Source organism: Lactuca saligna, chromosome 5 (assembly GCF_052625555.1).
Source record: "Lactuca saligna cultivar CGN05327 chromosome 5, ASM5262555v1, whole genome shotgun sequence".
In the NCBI taxonomy this organism is placed as follows: Eukaryota; Viridiplantae; Streptophyta; class Magnoliopsida; order Asterales; family Asteraceae; genus Lactuca; species Lactuca saligna.
Genome location: NC_136421.1, coordinates 37,532,995 through 37,552,901, shown reverse-complemented (window position 1 = coordinate 37,552,901; position 19,907 = coordinate 37,532,995). Strand labels below are relative to the sequence as shown.

Below are 19,907 nucleotides of genomic sequence, written 5' to 3'. Positions count from 1 at the left end.
ACACACTAGTAACTTGGTGAGTGAGTGCAAGCGAACATTGAGTGAAAGTTTATCCGTTCCTTTTATCCAAAGTAGGATAAAAGCGATATCTTTGGGCCCCTCGATGATTTAGTGATGACAAACGTAAATGCTCGGCCGGGCAAGGGCTAATTTTATTTGTTCAATTAGTCAGTCATCATAAATCGGAAGTTGAGAAATGGTACAGAGAGAATGATTAGAAATCATGTCTTATACGATATCTAGAATGGAGGAATATATGATCCCTTATCTAAAGGACACGCGTATCTGATAGGATCAGAGTTGACAGCGGCTTTAGAAAGTTACAATTGCAGATCAAGATCTGAAGTCATACGCAGAATAGTTATTAGACTTATCCAAGTGGGAGACTGTTGGATTAGTGTCTAAGTCCATAACTATTTTGGTATGTACTTGACCCGATGGTGCATGGTCCTTTTGAGTTGCCTTCACCAAAGCAACTTGATAGGATGAATTATGGAGAGAAAGGATTAAATATGATTTATTAATATATTATGGGAATAATATATTAAAGGAGAAATCATATTATTTAATTAATATTAGTCAGGAACTAATAAGAATTAAGTCTGTGACTAAAAGAGATTAATTAAACTTAAGGGATTGGAATTGTAATTATAAGATAATTGCAATTGGGCTATGGATTACCTTATTATATAAGGTTGGACGAATTCTATGGGGAAACCCATTAGAAATCATCCAAGGCCTTTAAGAAAGGAATCCATGGGCTGCTTAGGGCTTAAGCAGTCAGATTAGGGTTTCCTAGTTTAAAACTCTAATAGCCTACATGTATAAATAGCACCCTTAAGCCCCAAAAACGTGGTGAACTTGTTCTCTAGGGTTTTGGACGATTTTGGGCAGCCTCCTTCTCTTCTCCTCTTCATCCTCTTGCTCTTGGTGTTTGTGAACCATTAGAGGAGTGACATTTGTGACTCTACGCTTTCTAAAGTCATTACAACAAGGAATTGTGATTGTTATTGCTACACAACAATCAAGGTATGATCTAAACCCTAATTATATGTTGTATTGATTATCATATGCTAGATCTAGGGTTTATAGTCTTGGATGAATTGCATGTACAATAAAGAAACCTAGATCTAAGCATTAGGGTTTGTATGAGCACATAAGATGTTCTTATGACCAAAACCCATCATATGTGTGAATGTATATTCACTTCTTCTATCTCATAGATATGATTTATTCTCTATGAAATACGTGTTATGTGTATGTGTCTCATCTGTTGTTTTGGAATATGTATTGAATGAGAATGTTATATAGGTTTTAAACTATGTATAAAAATATATATATTTTTATCTACTAATATGCCGGGTAGAACATGGGTAGATAGTTGACGTGTGATAAACAGATGAGAGGCCTCGATGTTGTTTTTGATTTAGTCATCTAGCGGAGTTTAGATGACGACCACAGACTTTTCTAGACAGTCCTGTGGAACGCTAGCAGGTTCGCCACCTGTAGGTGTTAATGAACTTGGGTGTTCATTTGTTGTACTCCATCCCCCTCATGGTTGCCTTATTTGACATATATTGTCGGGAAACCCCCGAATGCATGTGATGTCTCCCCGATGAAATATTCTAAGACTAGGTCCCTTGTGTTAGTTGTTTTATGGACGTAAAGTGAGAATAACGGGAATGGGTAATTGGGCTATTGTGGTTGGTGGAATTAAATATAATTATTTATTGTGGGTTGAAAACCCTATATGCTCACCAGGCTCCCAAGCCTGACCTACTCAATTTTATTTATATTACAGGAAGTAGCGCAAGGGCATAAGATGGATGAATCATCAAGTTGTTTTTTTTACAAGTCTCTCTCTCTCTCTCTCTCTCTCTCTCTCTCTCTATATATATATATATATATATATATATATATATATATATATATATATATATATATATATATATATATTTGTTGAATGACTTGTAATGTTATCGTTTATGCTTTATGGTCTGTATCGGAACATGACATCCCGAGTTTTGATTATATAATGAAAATACATTTCTTTTATGAAATGCTTTGGTAAATATTATTTTATCACGTTTTGTTTTTGGGAACAAATTTCATAACTCTTTCAAATCAAAATGTTTTACTCTGAAATTATTTTAAAAGCATAAATGAAAATCGGTCTTTTCTGGTCGAGATTTTGGGGATGTCACACTCGATGTAGTGGGCAAGGCCTAATGTATGCTATTATGTGATTATGTGTATGGTATGTGGTAGTTTGGCGCGACTCACTAAGCTTTGTGCTTACAGTTTTTAGTTTTGGTTTCGGGTACTTCCACTAGCAAGGGGAAGAGCTTGGGATGACTGCACGACACACACCGCGACTTTTAGCTTGGGATGATTTACTCTGATGTTTTGACATATGATTTTGATATATTGATAGTTGTTTATAACATTTATGAGATACACGAGTTATGATTTTTATATGATGAATGATACTTATGGTTTTTATTTATGGTTTAAAACGAAATTTTTGGACCGTATTTTTGGGATGTTTCAAAGAGATCGTAATTCTGAAGCAGGAGTCTATTGAGAATGACCTGTTGATTGGAAATTTAGATGTGAGAGTCTATGAGCTTGAAAAGGAGAATTCTCAAAAGAATAAGCAGAAATCAGATCTTCAGGCCAATCTTGACGGGTTGACAGCTCTTTATTTTGATATTAGAGACAAATTAATTGGACAAATTGGTGATGAGTTTAAAACTTCAAGTTCTAATGATGGAAAAGTTTCAGAGACGTCTAAGAGAGTCATGGTCTCTCCTGACCCAGATGCTAACATTGATCAATTTTTGTCCCCTGTCCCTATCACAGCCGAAGAAAGAAGGGAGAAGAAGAGAAAAGTTGATAAGCTGAAAAAGGATAAGAGGCTTCTGATGAAAAACTCTTATTAAAATGCACCTGGTGATCACCCAACGATGTTCATTAAAGAAATTGGAAAAATAAAATTTGTTGATAGATATGGTGATCGCTCAGGAATCTTATGTTGGGATATGAAGTTGATAAGAAGATGTGGATTGTGAAACAAAAGAGCGGAAACATTGAGTATTATGCGAAGAAGATTGACTTTGTGTCTTAGACAAAAGTTGATCTTGCATAGATGGTCCATGCACCGTTCCACATTCCAATAAATGATCCTAACGCATGGGCGTTTAAAGGTTCCTTGAAGACAAAGCTAAGATGAACTTTGAAGGCTTGAAAACAACATCATGATTCATTAAAAGGGCCAAGGGTGTCATAGATCCTCACACTAATAAGACTATGGTAAATGTCATGTGCCCGCTTACGAATAAAGCGAAAAGATCCATATCATTCAGCGTGTACCTGATGGCTCTTTGAATGATTTATTATATTGGGTATATGATGAGACTACATAGACTGTTGTTCTCAAGTTGAAAAAGGATCTGTTTCGTCTTGTTGATCCTTGGGATTTGCTGAAATTTGGCGAGCATGACATTCATACCTTGTCCAAACATCAGCTTATGGTGGAGAATGAAATGTTTGAAGCGATGCAAAGGCGTTTAACGACATGTTAGCGACTATCATTGATAAGATGTTGTGGGCAGGAGCATTGGCTAATTCTGATGTTCATCTTGTGGAGAAGTCGTAAAGTTAGCCAGCAATAAACAAAGGGAGAGATTGTTGGGTCATATTTAAATTGTTTATGTTGAGCTTCTAGTCTTTTTATTGTTCTTGGGCTTTAAATAACGGGTTTATAGTGTTTTCGGTTATGGGGACCAAAATCACTATGCATCATGGGTTTGGGCTTTTTAAGCTTTGTACTTGGTTGTATATATATATATATATATATATATATATATATATATATATATATATATATATATATATATATTCAGCCATTTACATGTTCTAGTTGTTCAATCTTTGTGGTATTCGGTTGTTAAGAGTATTCTTGTGTACCAGACGATTTCATTTAATAAATCGTATGCATTAAGAGTTATTTACGTGTTCCTGAATCACTATCTGATTTATATTTTTCTTTATTTAGATAGTTTGATTGATATCTTATTGAGCAAACTATTTTGGGACTTACAAATTTCAAAATATACATAAACATTAGCATCTATTTCAGAAAATACATAACCAATAACATATAATTTTATCATAGATTCTAATATGATTCTAGACAAAGAAAAAAAAAGAATGGTTGTTTACCGTTTGACTTGGTGAGATCATTAATTCTTATATGGAGATAGCGAGAATAAGAGAGTCTTGATCAATATTCAATTTTAGATGAAGAAGCTACCAACAAAAATCAGCAAGTAAACAATCAAGGAGTCAAGAAGTTTAATTTTAAAATTAAATAATGTATTACAACATTAGATAATATACTTAAATAAATTTTAAAAACTTAAAATATAATAATAAATTTAAAGATAATAAAATAAATAAACAAATTATTTTTAAAATATTTATTATTTATATTTAAAAATATAAACAATTATTAAATAGACTTAAAATAAGTAATGATATATATATATATATATATATATATATATATATATATATATATATATATATATATATATATATATATATATATATATATATATATATATATATATGTTCAGGCTCATTTGAGACCATTCTAATTTTGTAAGACCGTAAAACCAAATCTAAAAATAATTTTAAAATGCAAAATAAATGGAAAAATCCAAAAATTCTTTTTTTAAATATTATTTTCGGAACTTAAATTAACTAAAAAAAATTAAAAAAATTAAAAAAAAATCCCGTTTTTTTTTTTTTGAAAAATACGTGAAATATTCTAAATAAAATATTACACTAACATATTCTAAAAAATAATTTTAAAATGCAAAATAAATGGAAAAATCAAAAAATTCTTTTTTTAAATATTATTTTCGGAACTTGAATTAACTAAAAAAAATGCGTCTCACGGTTTCACAAAATTAGGCCGTCTCACATGAACCTATATATATATATATATATATATATATATATATATATATATATATATATATAGGTGGGTTCAATTGAGAAAATAAAAAAAGGTTGAGAATGGGGGAATCATTCTCAGCCACTCATTTAATCTAAGCATAAAAGACACGGTGGCAAACTTGTAAATATCGTAATAACCTTCAATCTCCAATACGTAACTATAGAGAATTCGATAACTGTTCGTTTATCATCAAAAATTTTCCTCCAACCTTCAATAATCATCTAGATTTCTTCAACTAAACCGTAATTTCTTTGCTGTTCATGAAATTGAAATCAGAGTTCTGGACTCACAATCACAGTCGACATTGAGGGACTTAGAATCGGTACTCACAGGTTCCCAATCAGATTTTCGGAAATCAAAATCAAATTGAGAAATCGATCAGAGATAAGATGTCGCATCTGAAGTCGAAATCGAAAGTATATGATGATTTGGAATTGATAACTTGATGTTTTTAACATTTTTAAAATAGTTAACTTGTTTGCACTCCAACTGTTTGATGAAATACATAAACTAAATTACCACGTTATATTCACATATGAATATGTTTTCTCACCTGAATCAGTATATGATTATTAAAAACACAAAACAAATATGCAAGTCTATATGTTATTCATATGTAAATAACATATAAAAATTATATATATTTGCCAAAATACCTTCAATATTCATAAGTGAATATACCTTGTAATATTCATATGTGAACATACTGTGTAATATTCATAAGTGAATATATCATCTAATATTCACAAGTGAATATACTCCATAATATTCAAATGTGATAGACTATATAATACTATGTAATATTCACATATGAAATATCATTTAATACTCATAAGTGAATATACCATCTAATATTCACAGGTGAATATATTATGTTAATATTCACAAGTGAATTCATCGTCCAAATCATATTTTTTATTCATAAGTGAATAACGAATGTACTGTAATAAAACCTGATGCATTGTTATTCATTTATGAATAACGATAGCTGAAAATATAATATATATATATATATATATATATATATATATATATATATATATATATATATATATGTTATCTTAAAACTATATCAATATGGATGTCTATTTGTAGAGAATAAAAAATCATGAATTTTGATATATTTAAAATCATTTTTTGATAAAAATAGCTTATAAAAATTAAAAAAAACTATGTTTTTGTATATATTAAGGTTTTTTACTAAATTTATAATCTTCTCATCTCCATTATATATATATATATATATATATATATATATATATATATATATATATATATATATATATATATATATATATATATATATATATATAATGGAGATGAGAAGATTATAAATTTAGTAAAAAACCTTAATAATTTTATATATATATCGGAGATGAGAAGATTATAAATTTCGTAAAAAACCTTAATAATTTTTTAAAAAATATCAAAAAAAAAGAAAAAACGACTTTTCAAAATATAGTCAAACCAATGGCATATAGCTAGTCCTCATCTGCAATGTACTCGTTCCATTTGCTATTTGCTCATTTTTATCAACGATTTGTTCCTTTCCATCAACTATTTGTAGATGAGAGTGACGAAACAGCAGATGTGGCTAATTACATTTCGTTGGCTATTTTACGAAAATTGTTAAACTTTTGGTATTTTTCAAAATTCAATAAGAATTTTTTTTTTTTTTTTTTTTTGGGTACGATAAACCCTCATATACAAATGGCATGTCAGCTGGCTCCCACCATCCTAAAGAGGTGTTCAAATGCAGTCGGCCGACTTTTTACGGCAACAGAGGGGCGTCAAGAAGAGACTCAAGATTGTGGCCTGTCACTCTCCAAAACTCCCTATTTCCTCTTTTCTGTAGCCACCCGTTTACTAAACCCGCTCCTCCAATCTTACGTGTGTCAATCACATCTCAATTCACCCACCCATCATTTTCCGACACCAGAACAATCTTCATCTTCAATTCCTTAATCTTCACCCAAATTACACTCATACCCAAAAGATTTCGCGTGAAGATACCAAAGATCGCGCCCTTTTAGGCTATACCCACCAAGTGTTTGTTAAAAATACTCATTTTAATAACTTTGAGAATATAAAATCCGAAAACAAATGGCAACTGCTACTTTGGGTTCATCGACTCTAAGCCAATCGCAGATTAATGGTTTTATAAAGCCGTCTATCTCCCAGTGTAACACGCTCCCTTGCACAAGGTATAGTTTTACTTCTCTAAATTCGTAAGGATCTCGACAACATTCCAAATGTAGTACTCATAATTTTCAAATTCATGATTAAATTCAAAGGAGAACCATTAGAACAGTCGTGAAGGCTAGTTCTCGAGTTGATAGATTCTCAAAGAGTGATATAATTGTTTCTCCATCGATTCTGTCTGCAAACTTCTCAAAGTTAGGAGAGCAGGTCAAAGCCGTTGAGGTGGCGGGTTGTGATTGGATCCATGTTGATGTAATGGATGGCCGATTTGTTCCAAACATAACAATCGGACCTCTTGTTGTTGATGCATTGCGCCTTGTTACAGACCTCCCATTAGATGTTCATTTGGTAATGAACTCTTCTTTTTGCAAATAATAATTCTCATTCTCATATATCATTCAAACCAATGTAATGAAAACTATAAAAATGGCAGATGATTGTGGAACCTGAACAACGAGTCCCCGACTTTATAAAAGCTGGGGCAGACATAGTCAGTGTCCACTGTGAACAATCTTCCACCATCCATTTACATCGAACTATTAATCAAGTGAGATTTCATACGTTTTCTTGAAATCTAAAATCTTTTTTATTTGTCGTTTTTTAATGTTCCTTTTTTCATTCAGATTAAAAGTCTTGGAGCAAAAGCTGGAGTAGTGTTGAACCCTGCAACACCATTAACAACCATAGAATATGTCCTAGATGGTAAATTATACACAATTTTGTACATTTAAGTATATCTTTTAATGGAATTATTGACTCACATTGTTTTTTTTGTTCAAATAGTGGTGGATTTGGTGTTGATTATGTCTGTAAATCCTGGATTTGGTGGCCAAAGCTTTATTGAAAGCCAAGTGAAGAAGATATCAGATTTGAGAAGAATGTGTGTGGAGAAGGTATTCTTGCATTCTCGCTTTTTTTAAAATTTTAAAACATGAAAATCCTAATCGGGAAATAGTTTGTAATAATGACAAAATGTAATTTATATCCACTTTGCAGGGTATGAACCCATGGATTGAGGTAGATGGTGGAGTGGGTCCCAACAATGCATACAAGGTATTTCAATCTATGTCCATGTTTCTTTTATAAAGTTCTGTATGGGTGTGAGTAAATGACCATTTTACCCTTCTGTTTACAACACCAACAATCAGTTTGAACAATTTTAAAACTTTCCATGTTTGATGACAGGTCATTGAGGCTGGAGCTAATGCGTTGGTTGCTGGTTCTGCTGTTTTTGGAGCTAAAGATTATGCTCAAGGTAAGGACTCTTTAGTTTTTTCTACTTTTTATCTGTAACCAAAAACTTGAGTAAAAATCCTTAAACATGTTTATTTTTATCCATTTTTACAGCAATAAAAGGTATTAAAACCAGCACAAGACCCTGAACATGTTTCTTATCCATTATCTCAAGTATTTGAAGACAACAGGGAAAGAGGATTCTATACCAAATACCACATTGCTTCATGATGTTGTGAGATTACTCGTATAAAGAAGATGGATATTGAAAAATGGCATGCAAATGTGTATAAAATGTTCCATTTTTGCCCTTCACTTCTACACCTTGTTTAGCTAACAGTCGAGAGGTCTGGAAATTGTTATGAAATCTTGATGTAACTGAAACATAATAGGGAATGAAGAACAAGTGGCAATTTTATGATTTTTTTTTTTTTGAAAATTTGATTGTTATTGAATGCAAAGAAAACCCGAAAGCATAAAATTATATCTCTTATAAATTTCACAACTACAACTACAATCTCTCACATTGAACACCCAATTCCAGAAGATCATCAGAACACTTGAATGCTGATTTATAATCCCCATTTTCTCTATAACCCCTAGCAAACACACCATAAATCACATCATTTGGGATCACACCAATCTTAACCATGTCTCCATGTAACATCATCACTCCATACATATGTTTCATCTTAAAATGCCACTCTGTAATCACTGCATAAACATCCACATCTGCCTTCAAATCAATCCTTCTCATGTCTCTAAAAAACTTACCAGCTTTGAAAACTTTCCCATCATTGCAAAGTCCTATAATCAATGATGTGTAAAGAACATTATTCACGTGACAATTATCATTTTCCAAGAAAATCTTGATTGCATCATTAGTTAAACCATCTTTGCATAATCCATCAATCAAACAAGTAAGAGTGAAAACATTAGGAGTTAATCCTGACTCCATCATCTCCTTGTAGATCTTTAAAGCCGATTTTGTATTGCAATCTTTAAAATGGCCATCAATCAAAGCAGTGTAAATCACAACATCAGGCACAAGACCTTTGATCATCATTTCTGTGTATAAACCCATTGCACATTCCATGTTCTTTACCTTACAATAACCGTTTATTAATGTAGAGTAAGTAATGATATTAATCTCAACACCATTACTCATCATTTCACCACACAACTCAAGAGCTTTCTTCATGTTTCCTTTCTTTGAGTGCCCATTGATTAATGCATTGTAAACTGCTGAATTAGCAATGACTCCCTTTTTAGTCATTTCTTTTAACAAAAGATTTGCTTCTTGTAATCTACCCATATTGCAATGGCCATTTATAAGTATACAGTAAGTGTAAACATCATTTGTTATACCCAAGGTTTCCATTTCGGATAACAAATTAAGGGCTGCAGAAAGATTTCCTTCTTTACAATATCCATCAATTAAACAATTATAAATGTGTGAATTAGGTATCTCACCAAACTTAATCATTTGACTGAAACAACTTTGGGCAGATAACATGCTACCCACTTTGCGAAACATGTCGATTAGGATACCAAATGTGACAAAATTTGGGATCAAACCAGTGATCAAGATCTCTTTGTAAAAGTCAAGAGCTTTACTAACATTTGCCATCTTACAATGGCCATCTATTAGAGCATTGTAAGTGTATAAATCTGGAGCCACTCCAGCTTTCTTCATTTCTGCAAACATGCTTTCGGCTTCTGATATTCTTCCTTCACAACATAGTCCACGTATGAGAGTTGTGTAAATGACAACAGTCGGGTTCATACCTCTTTCAAGCATTTCATCAAACAGCTTCCGGGCTTTTTTGATATCTCCTTGGTGACAACATGCATCGATTAAAATCCCATACGTGACAACATTTGGTGGCATGTCATGAGAAGTAATGTTTTTGTAAGCCTCCCACATTGAATTATACCTCCCCGTTTTCAGAAACCCATCTAAAATCCTGTTGCAAACTTGAACAGCAGGCAACTCATCTGTTTTCTTGAGCACCCAATACGCCTCGTTCACAAATCCCAGTTCGGTTAAAGCTATGATTAACACTCCAAACACTTTGGTTTTGGGTTTGCTGAGTTCGGGTTGATCAAGGGCATGGTAGAGCAAAGAACATACTCTATTAGGAGGGCAAGATCTGTGTAGAGTTTCGATGAGGTCTTTCATCAAACACCTGGCCTTCAAGTATAACCTTGCATTGGTCAAGAAATGAATAGTCGCTGAATGCAGTTTTAAATTCTTAGTGGTATCGATGTTCTTGGAAGCTGAATAATACAACTGAAGCGCTTCACTTGCGGATTTGGAGTTTATGATTTTATCTGCGAGGTTCGACTGAAAGGATGAAAATGAGGCAGCTGAAGAGAAGAGAGAAGGATTTCTGGAGCATGAGAAATTGGCTTTAATGGCGGAAATCTTCATCGTCGCGCAGGCAAGGTGATTTCTTCCATGAATCAGATTCATCTGCCGTTAATTCTTTGATCCAAGTCTCAGCCCAAAGTTGCTCTTGCTCCTACTATGAAATCACAACACTTTTAATCATATACTTAGAAAAGAGTGCATTTTACTAAAATACCCTCTTAATTTGAAAATAATTAATGAAGTTGTAAACCAAGAAAAGGATCGATTGTTCTCGGAGTTTTTCATAACCTTCTTTAATCATTAGCCGTCACCCACCCATGCTTCTCTCATAAATCTGCCTAGCCTTAGGCCCGGTATATCTGCAACTAGGTTTGATAATAGAACGGGGTTTGATCATAATCCAATCCAAACCCTTTAAAATTATAAGAGTTTGAAGTATCGTTTTTGATTCGTTTACCCGCTAACATTTTTATTAAAATGGTCTTGTATGGATCATTACCGATCCGCTCCGTTTATAACCCCCCCCCCCCCCTCTCCTAAGGGGCTGTTTGGTAAATTAGGGATCGAATTTGAGAGGAATTATGGAAACAAGGGTGTGATTGGTAAAATTCCGGACTTAATTTGGAAGGATTTTCACAAGGCGGTTTAAATGGTAAATTAGGGATTTGTTTTGAAAAAGAATAATACAAAGAGGGACCATTTTTGTTATTATGGGATAAAGCTTAAGGAACCGTGTATATAACCTCACTACCCGTCTAACCCTAACCCTAGAGAGGTAGCCGCTAGTTGTATCTCCAGTCGCCGCTATCTGTGCCATCACCGGACGTCGGGTGTTGCCGGGAGGAACCACCAAGACCGATGTTGTATAGGGGAGGACCAATCGAAGGTGCTGGGTCGAGTCTCGTTGCTGGCATTGCCGCCATACGGCTGTTTCATCGAGTTTGATGCTGCTACCTCCGTTTCTACGATCTCCGGTGCCGCCACCACCATTGTTGAGGTTCCAAACTAACCACCGGCGACTCCTCGCGACTCCGACGATGGGCCTGAAGGCTGATACCGCTACTGTTGTTGCGTTTTTCCTTCCTCTGTGTCTTATTCTTCTCTTTCCTTCTGTCGCCATCCACAGACGCATCACGACGAGCGTAGGTGCTTCTCTGGCCACCTTTCGTCATCTGTTAATGCCCCATCGTCGCGAGTTGCTGCTTATCATCGTAATTGTCGCATATCGCCGTTAAGACCGCTGCTGCCTACTTTCCCGTGTTGTTGATGTCGTCACGGCCCACCACACGTGGGTGTTGGGTTTTCTTTTCGAGCCAAGATGCACATGTTGTCTCTCCTGTTGCTGTGCATATCGTGTACGGTGTTGGTTTGGCCGGAAACCATGGAAGACCACCACGGTTGCCAACCATGGTGATTACCACCGCCTTTGCTATTATGCCACCACCAGTCGTCGGGTGGTGGTGGTTGTGTGCGTGCTTTGGTGCATTGTGTTTATTTCTGGAGTGAAGTATATGTGTCGTGGGCGGAATTGCTTGGTCGGAAATCATGAGAAAAGCCACCACCACCAATTTGAGGTGGTAACTGCCACCATGTGCCACCGTCGGCCACCACTAGGGTGGCTGTGTGTGTGTGTTTGTAATAGTGTGTGTTATTCGGGTTTTGCTTTGTAATATTGTAACCGATAGAAAAATAATAAAAGAAATTTGTAACCACCACCGTGAGGTGGTGGCCACCGCTGTGAGCCGCCGTTGACCACTACTACCCGAGATGGTAGTGGGTGGTGCCCAATTAATGAAACCCTAGTGGGCCTAATGGAACGGTGGGCCTAATGAAGCCCTAATTGATATGATTGGGTTGGACACCCTAATTTTGGGATTATTGGTTTGGACTTATTGGGACCTGTATTTTGGACCATTAGAGTGGAGTTATGACTCAAGCCCAATTTCATTGTATGTTTGGACTTAATGGATTAAGTCTTTAATGGGTTAAGTAGGAATACTTAACCCTAATCGTCATTTTATGTGAAAAACCCTAATTGGGTTTGGATGCTTGTTGGGCTATTTATTGGACTAAGCTGTTTGGGCCTTTATGGGCCAATTAGGAACATATTTATGGACTAAGGGAAATTATTGGGCTTCAGGATAATACCCATTAGAGAGGCTTGGGTCCAATTTGGAAAATTGGACCATAATTGGGCCTTAAGGATTATTAGCTATTGGGCCATCAGAATGCCAAGTGTTGGGACTAGAATAATTGGTTGGACTTAAAATAAGTCCATGTAGAGGTTTGGGCCCAATTTAGAAAATTAGGCCTTATGTTGGGTCTTGGTTGACTATTGGGCTTTTGGGCCTTCACGGTGTGAGTTTGGGCCTTGGTTTTGAACCAAGCTAGGTTAGGGGTAAAATGGTCCATTTACCCCAAGTGTAGATTATGGTTGTGTATTAGAACCCATGTGGCACCTGGTTCCTGGTATGTATTTTAATCTAAGTATTTTTGCATTTTTTTAGCTGGAACTCGGTGAGTTGTAGGCCCGACTCGCCGAGTAGAGACGAGATATTGAGCACGTTTAAGTTGGCGACTCGGCGAGTCCATATCCTGGACTTGGCGAGTTCGTCAGTCTGGATGAAACCCTAATTTCAAAGGTTTGCACCCTATTTAAACATCTCTTTGTGCCTCGTAACGGCCCCATTGCGTCCAGAACACTCCCTCACGAAGCCCTAACCCTTCTTTTAGTGATTAGAGTGTTTTTGGTGCAATTCCTTGAAGTTTTTCAGAAAAGAAAAAGGTAGATCAAGAGGAGAGGAAGAAGATCCAGAATCCTTGTGCCATTTCAGAGCTTCTAGAGGTATTAGACTCAAAACCCTCTCTGTTCCTTCATTATTATCTCCTTAAGAGCTTAATATAGTCATTTTAAGGCCTCTTCTAGTCTTGATCTTTGAGTAATGAGCTTATAGTGTTAAGGGACTTAGATCTATACATGATTGAGCTTTAGGAGTTTGGATATGTTGCCTTTATAGGCCTAACTTGTATATAAGTCCTAGATCTACTCTTCTAGTCCTTGTTAAGCCTCTTATTTCCCTTTTGATGCATGAATACACGTAAAGTTGGAAACTTTACGTGTAAAACCTACCCTAAGAACCCAGATCTATGAATGGAATGCATTGGATTCAAGCAGAATCGAATATATAGTAATTGCATGCATGCGACTCGGCGAGTCGAGTCGCGAGTCCCCGATTTTCCCCTTTTGAGTTACGCTGTGTGGGATCAATGAGCTATAAGTGGACTCAGTGAGTTGGAAGCCAGACTCAGTAATGGAGGGACTCGGCGAGTCAATGCCCTAACTCGGCGAGTCCAAGGCAATCTTCTTGCCTCAAGAATAGACTCGACAAGTTGTTCATACAACTCGGCGAGTCATGGACCAGAGTGTTCATCGGATGAAGATGAACTTGACGAGTTGTTCATACAACTCGGCGAGTCGAATGAAGGACTATTGGATATCTGTTTAGAAGGAGAACTCGTCGAGTCAATGCCTAACTCGACAAGTAAGGACGAGTGTGAGGACAATCGACTAGATATGGACTCGACGAGTTAGTGAGCCAACTCGGCAAGTCGGGTCAATTAGAAGTTGACTTTTACTTTGATTTTTGACTTGGTCAAGGGTAAAATGGTCATTTTTGATGGGTTTTGTACATAAGAACATTCCTATGTGCGCATACAAACCCTAATGCTTGGATCTAGGTTTCTCTAATTAAACATGCATTGAATCCAAGACTCCTAATGACTAATTAGGTATAAGAACAATACAAAACCAAAGTTAAAAGCATACCTTGAAACACTTGTTTGATCTTCTTGTTCTTGGAGCTTTAGAGTCACAATTGTCACTCCTCTAATGGCTTACAAACACCAACTAGCAAAGAGAATGATTTGAGAGAGAGGAGAGAGGAGGAAATCGGCCAGGGTATCCTTGCTGTAGAGGAGGTGCTGATTTCCTATCCCAAGGGGTCTATTTATACTTGTAAGGCTCCTAGGGTTTCACCCTTAAACCCTAATTGGATAACTTAGACTCTAAGCAATCCCAATCCTTTCCATAGATAAGCCATAGACGATTTTATGGCTATCCTTAGCCCTAGAAATCGTCCACCCTTTATCATATAAGGATTTACAGCCCAAAGTGTAACTATCAAACAATTGACAGTTTATACCCTCTTATTTAATTAATCTCTTTAAGTCACCCAATTAATACTAATTAATCTTTGACTTGTATTAATCAAATAACAATATTATTATTCATTATATTATTCTCATAATATATTAATAATATCTATTCTCTCATAATAAATCATCCTACCAAGTTGCTATGGTGAAGGCAATCCAAAAGGACCATGCACAATCGGGTCAAATACTTGCCTAATATAGTTGCAGCCTTAGACACTATTCCAACAGTCTCCCACTTGGATAAGTCTAGTAACTATATGCGCAGGTACATTCCGATTTGCAATCGTAGCTCTCAAAGACGCTGTCAAACTCTGATCTAATCAATCTTGTCCTTCAGATAAGGGATTGTACAGTCCTCTGTTAGATATCATGCTGACAATTCTATGGAATAATTTGTCTAACATTTGGTTTCTCGATCTCCGATTTATTTGACATAGAACTTAATCGAACACATCAATTCAGTTCTGATCGGGCCTGGCACATAAGTCAAATCAAATCATCGAGCGGACGAGATATCACTTTTTCCTTCTTAGGATAAAAGTTACAGATAAACTTCGACTTATATGCATTTACTTATTCATTAACCGACTATACACAACAATGTGTTTTATGACATCGAGTTACCAATGCGTTTTCGCATTATCAATGTACAATCAATTAACCAATAACAAACCATATATCTAGGTTTTAAGACTATATGATATTATCATCTTGCGATCACCCTTTTTATCACATTCCATAAGGTGATTCCAGCAAGTGCGGGTTTGTTCCAATGCTCAAAACTAGTTCATAAGCACTCATGAACGTTGCAGCAATCTTTTGCTATGTCTAAAACCATTTAGACACTCTACACACCTATTCATGACAATCTTCATTCATATCTACTTCCGACATATGAACGACTGTGGACAATTTGAACAATTCGATTATTCTTAATAAACTCAATTATTCTGGAAGTCAAAACATGCAAAGTGAAACAATAGTTAAACAATTAACATAAGACAGTAACATTACTTATAAATAAAACTCCTTTATTTAATTACATTTATCTATTACACGTTTCTAATACTATCTAATCTATGATAATATCATCCTTCAGCCCAATACTCCTAGCATGCTGCAAATGCTTAACCCTACTCAGTCCCTTTGTAAGCGGATCTGTTGGGTTATCTTCTGATGATACCCTCTTCACTACGAGTTGTCCTTCTTCTACACGATGTCTAATAAAGTGATATTTTCTGTCGATATGTCGTGATCTACCCTGATCTCTTGGTTCCTTGGTCAAGGCAACCGCTCCTTCATTATCACAGAAAATCTCCATGGGCTCCTTTATGGCAGGTACAACTCCAAGATCACTAATGAAGTTCTTCAGCCATATTTCCTCCTTCAACGCTTCACTTGCTGCAATATACTCTGATTCGCACGTTGAATTAGCTACGGTTTCCTGCTTGGAACTTTTCCAAGTCACTGCTCCTCCATTCAGGGTAAAGACCCAGCCCGACTGCGAACGGTAGTTGTCTCTGTCGGTTTGAAAAATGGCGTCACTATACCCTCGCACCTTCAAGTCATCACTCCCTCCGAGGACTAAGAACCATTACTTCGTCCTCCGAAGGTACTTAAGGATATTCTTCACCGCAATCCAATGGCCTCTATCAGGGTTCCCTTGATATCTACTAACCATGCTCAAAGCAAAGGCTACATCAGGGCGAGTACAAGTCATAGCGTACATGATTGAGCCAACTGCGGAAGCGTATGGAACTCGGCTCATTTCAGCTATCTCAGCTTCGGTACTCGGACTTTGAGTCTTACTCAACTTGATATTGATTTGTATCGGTAATTCTCCCTTCTTCGAGCTTTCCATCCTAAAACGTTTTAGTACCTTCTCTAAGTAAGTGTTCTGACTAAGTCCTATTAGTCTCTTACTTCTTTCTCTTACTATCCTTATTCCCAAAATATAGGAAGCCTCTCCGAGGTCCTTCATAGCGAAGCACTTCTCGAGCCAGGACTTAACCTCCTGCAAAGTTGGGACGTCGTTTCCTATGAGTAATATGTCATCGACATATAGAATGAGGAAGCTTACTACACTCCCACTGGCTTTGACATATACACACGATTCATCTTCGCTTCGTACAAATCCAAACTCTTTGACTTTCTCATCAAAACAAAGATTCCATCTGTGAGACGCTTGTTTAAGTCCATAAATGGACTTCTCAAGCGTACACACTCTATTCGGATGCTTCGGATCCACAAACCCCTCTGGCTGAGCCATGTAAACATCCTCAGCCAACTTTCCATTAAGGAAAGCGGTCTTGACATCCATTTGCCAAATCTCATAATCATGAAATGCAGCAATAGCTAGCATCACTCTAATAGACTTTATCTTCACAACCGGTGTGAAGGTCTCTTCATAGTTAACTCCGGGAGTTTGAGTAAAGCCCTTCGCAACCAATCGCGCTTTATACGTGTGTACCTTTCCATCCACGTCGGTCTTCCTCTTGAAGATCCATTTGCACCCAACGGTCTTACGTCCAGGCACATTATCAACCAAATTCCAAACTCGGTTATCATACATGGATTGGATCTTGCTATCCATTGCCTCTTTCCATTTCGCAGACTCCGGGCCTGCCATGGCTTCCTTATAGCTATTAGGTTCATCAAGGTTTATTAGTGTACTATCACTAATATACGTGTCCCCTTCGATAGTAATATGAAAACCATACAACTGGGGTTGAAACCTAACTCTTTCGGAATGTCTAAGAGGTAATGATACGTCAATTGGTTCAACCGGTGTTTCCTCCTCGGGTTGAGTGCCAGCGGTTGAGGTTCCTTCATCTACCGACTCTTGAATCTCTTCAAGATCGATTTTCCTCCCACTGTCTCCTTGGCCTATGAGTTCTCGCTCTCGGAAAACTCCTCTCCTCGCAACAAAGACAACATTGTCCTTCGGTTTATAGAAGAGATATCCAAAGGATTTCTGCGGGTAGCCGATGAAAATACATCGCTCACTACGAGTTTCGAGCTTAGTTCCATACGCTTCCGCAGTTGGCTCAATCATGTACGCTATGACTTGTACTCGCCCTGATGTAGCCTTTGCTTTGAGCATGGTTAGTAGATATCAAGGGAACCCTGGCAGAGCCGATTGGATTGCGGTGAAGAATATCCTTAAGTACCTTCGGAGGACGAAGGAATGGTTTTTAGTCCTCGGAGGGAGTGATGACTTGAAGGTGAGAGGGTATAGTGACGCCAGTTTTCAAACCGACAAGGACAACTACCATTCGCAGTCGGGCTGGGTCTTTACCCTAAATGGAGGAGCACCAACTTGGAAGAGTTCCAAGCAGGAAACCGTAGCTAATTCAACGTGCGAATCAGAGTACATTGCAGCGAGCGAAGCGTCGAAGGAGGCAATATGGTTGAAGAACTTCATCGGTGACCTTGGAGTTGTACATGCCATAAAGGAGCCCATAGAGATTTTCTGTGATAATGAAGGAGCGGTTGCCTTGACCAAGGAACCGAGGGATCATGGTAGATCTCGACATATCGACAGAAAATATCACTTCATCAGACATCGTGTAGAAGAAGGACAACTCGTAGTGAAGAGGATATCATCAGAAGATAACCCAGTAGATCCGCTTACGAAGGGACTGAGTAGGGTTAAGCACTTGCAACATGCTAGGAGTATTGGGTTGAAGGATGATATTAGCATAGATTAGATAGTAGTAGAAACGTGTAATAGATAAATGTAATTAACATTTGATGATTAAATAAAGGAGTTTTATTTATGAGTAATGTTACTGTCTTATGTTAATTGTTTAACTATTGTTTCACTTTACATGTTTTGACTTCCAGAATAATTGCGTTTATTAAGAATAATCGAATTATTCAAATTGTTCACAATCGTTCATATGTCGGAAGTAGATATAAATGAAGATTGTCATGAATTGGTGTGTAGATTGTCTAAATGGTATTAGACATAGCAAAAGATTGTTGCAACGTTCATGAGTGCTTATGAACTTGTTTTGAGCATTGGAACAAACCCACGCTTGCTGGAATCACCTTATGGAATGTGAAAAAGGGTGATCGCAAGACGATAATATCATATGGTCTTAAAACCTAGATATATGGTTTGTTATTTGTTAACTGGTTGTACATTGATAATGCGAAACCGCATCAGTAACTTGATGCTATAAAACACATTGTTGTGTATAATTGGTTAATGAATAATTAAATGCATATAAGTCGAAATTTATCTGTTACTTTTATCCTAAGAAGGAAAAAGCGATATCTCGGCCGCTCGATGATTTGACTTATGTGTTGGGCCCGGTCAGAACTGAATTGATGTGTTCGATTAAGTTCTATCTCAAATAAATCTAAGATCGAGAAACCAAAATGCTAGACAATTGGTTCCATATAAATGTCAGCATGATATCTATACAGAGGACTGTACGATCCCTTATCTAAAGGACAAGATTGATTAGATTAGAGTTTAACAGTGTCTTTGAGAGCTATGATTGCAAATCGGATTGTACTTGTGCATATAGTTACTAGACTTATCCAAGTGGGAGACTGTTGGAATAGTGTTTAAGCCTGCAACTATATTAGGCAAGTACTTGACCCGGTTGTGCATGGTCCTTTTGGGTTGCCTTCACCAAAGCAACTTGATTGGAGAAATAAATAGAGAAAGAGGTAATTATGATTTATTAATATGTTATAAGAATAATATATTAAAGGAGAAATCATATGTGTTTAATTAATATTGGTCAATAATTAATTAGGAATTAATTTTGTGATCAAGTGTCATTAATTAAACTAGAGGGGTTGAATTGTAATTATTTGATAGTTGCAAAATAGGGCAATGGT

General features: G+C 36.3%; 2 protein-coding genes across 2 annotated transcripts; one reads left to right on the top strand and one right to left on the bottom strand.

Moving 5' to 3' along the window:
- The first annotated feature begins 6,779 nt into the window (after positions 1-6,779).
- LOC144997029 (ribulose-phosphate 3-epimerase, chloroplastic-like) lies at positions 6,780-8,884 on the top strand. The gene is made up of 8 exons (XM_078956846.1): positions 6,780-7,230; positions 7,321-7,576; positions 7,662-7,775; positions 7,852-7,930; positions 8,012-8,121; positions 8,225-8,281; positions 8,414-8,483; positions 8,576-8,884. The coding sequence occupies exons 1-8, from the start codon at positions 7,130-7,132 to the stop codon at positions 8,608-8,610; spliced, it is 822 nt and encodes a 273-aa protein (XP_078812972.1). The 5' UTR covers positions 6,780-7,129; the 3' UTR covers positions 8,611-8,884.
- LOC144997028 (Pentatricopeptide repeat (PPR) superfamily protein) lies at positions 8,876-11,025 on the bottom strand. The gene has a single exon (XM_078956844.1). The coding sequence runs from the start codon at positions 10,935-10,937 to the stop codon at positions 8,973-8,975; it is 1,965 nt and encodes a 654-aa protein (XP_078812970.1). The 5' UTR covers positions 10,938-11,025; the 3' UTR covers positions 8,876-8,972.
- Between the last annotated feature and the right edge of the window lie 8,882 nt (positions 11,026-19,907).

Bases quoted from the DNA above. Each gene is read 5' to 3' on its own strand.
- LOC144997028 (XM_078956844.1), bottom strand. From the start codon at position 10,937: ATGAATCTGATTCATGGAAGAAATCACCTTGCCTGCGCGACGATGAAG.
- LOC144997029 (XM_078956846.1), top strand. From the start codon at position 7,130: ATGGCAACTGCTACTTTGGGTTCATCGACTCTAAGCCAATCGCAGATT. The intron at 7,776-7,851 runs GTGAGATTTCAT...TTTTTCATTCAG, and splicing joins TACATCGAACTATTAATCAA to ATTAAAAGTCTTGGAGCAAA. The intron at 8,122-8,224 runs GTATTCTTGCAT...TCCACTTTGCAG, and splicing joins GAAGAATGTGTGTGGAGAAG to GGTATGAACCCATGGATTGA.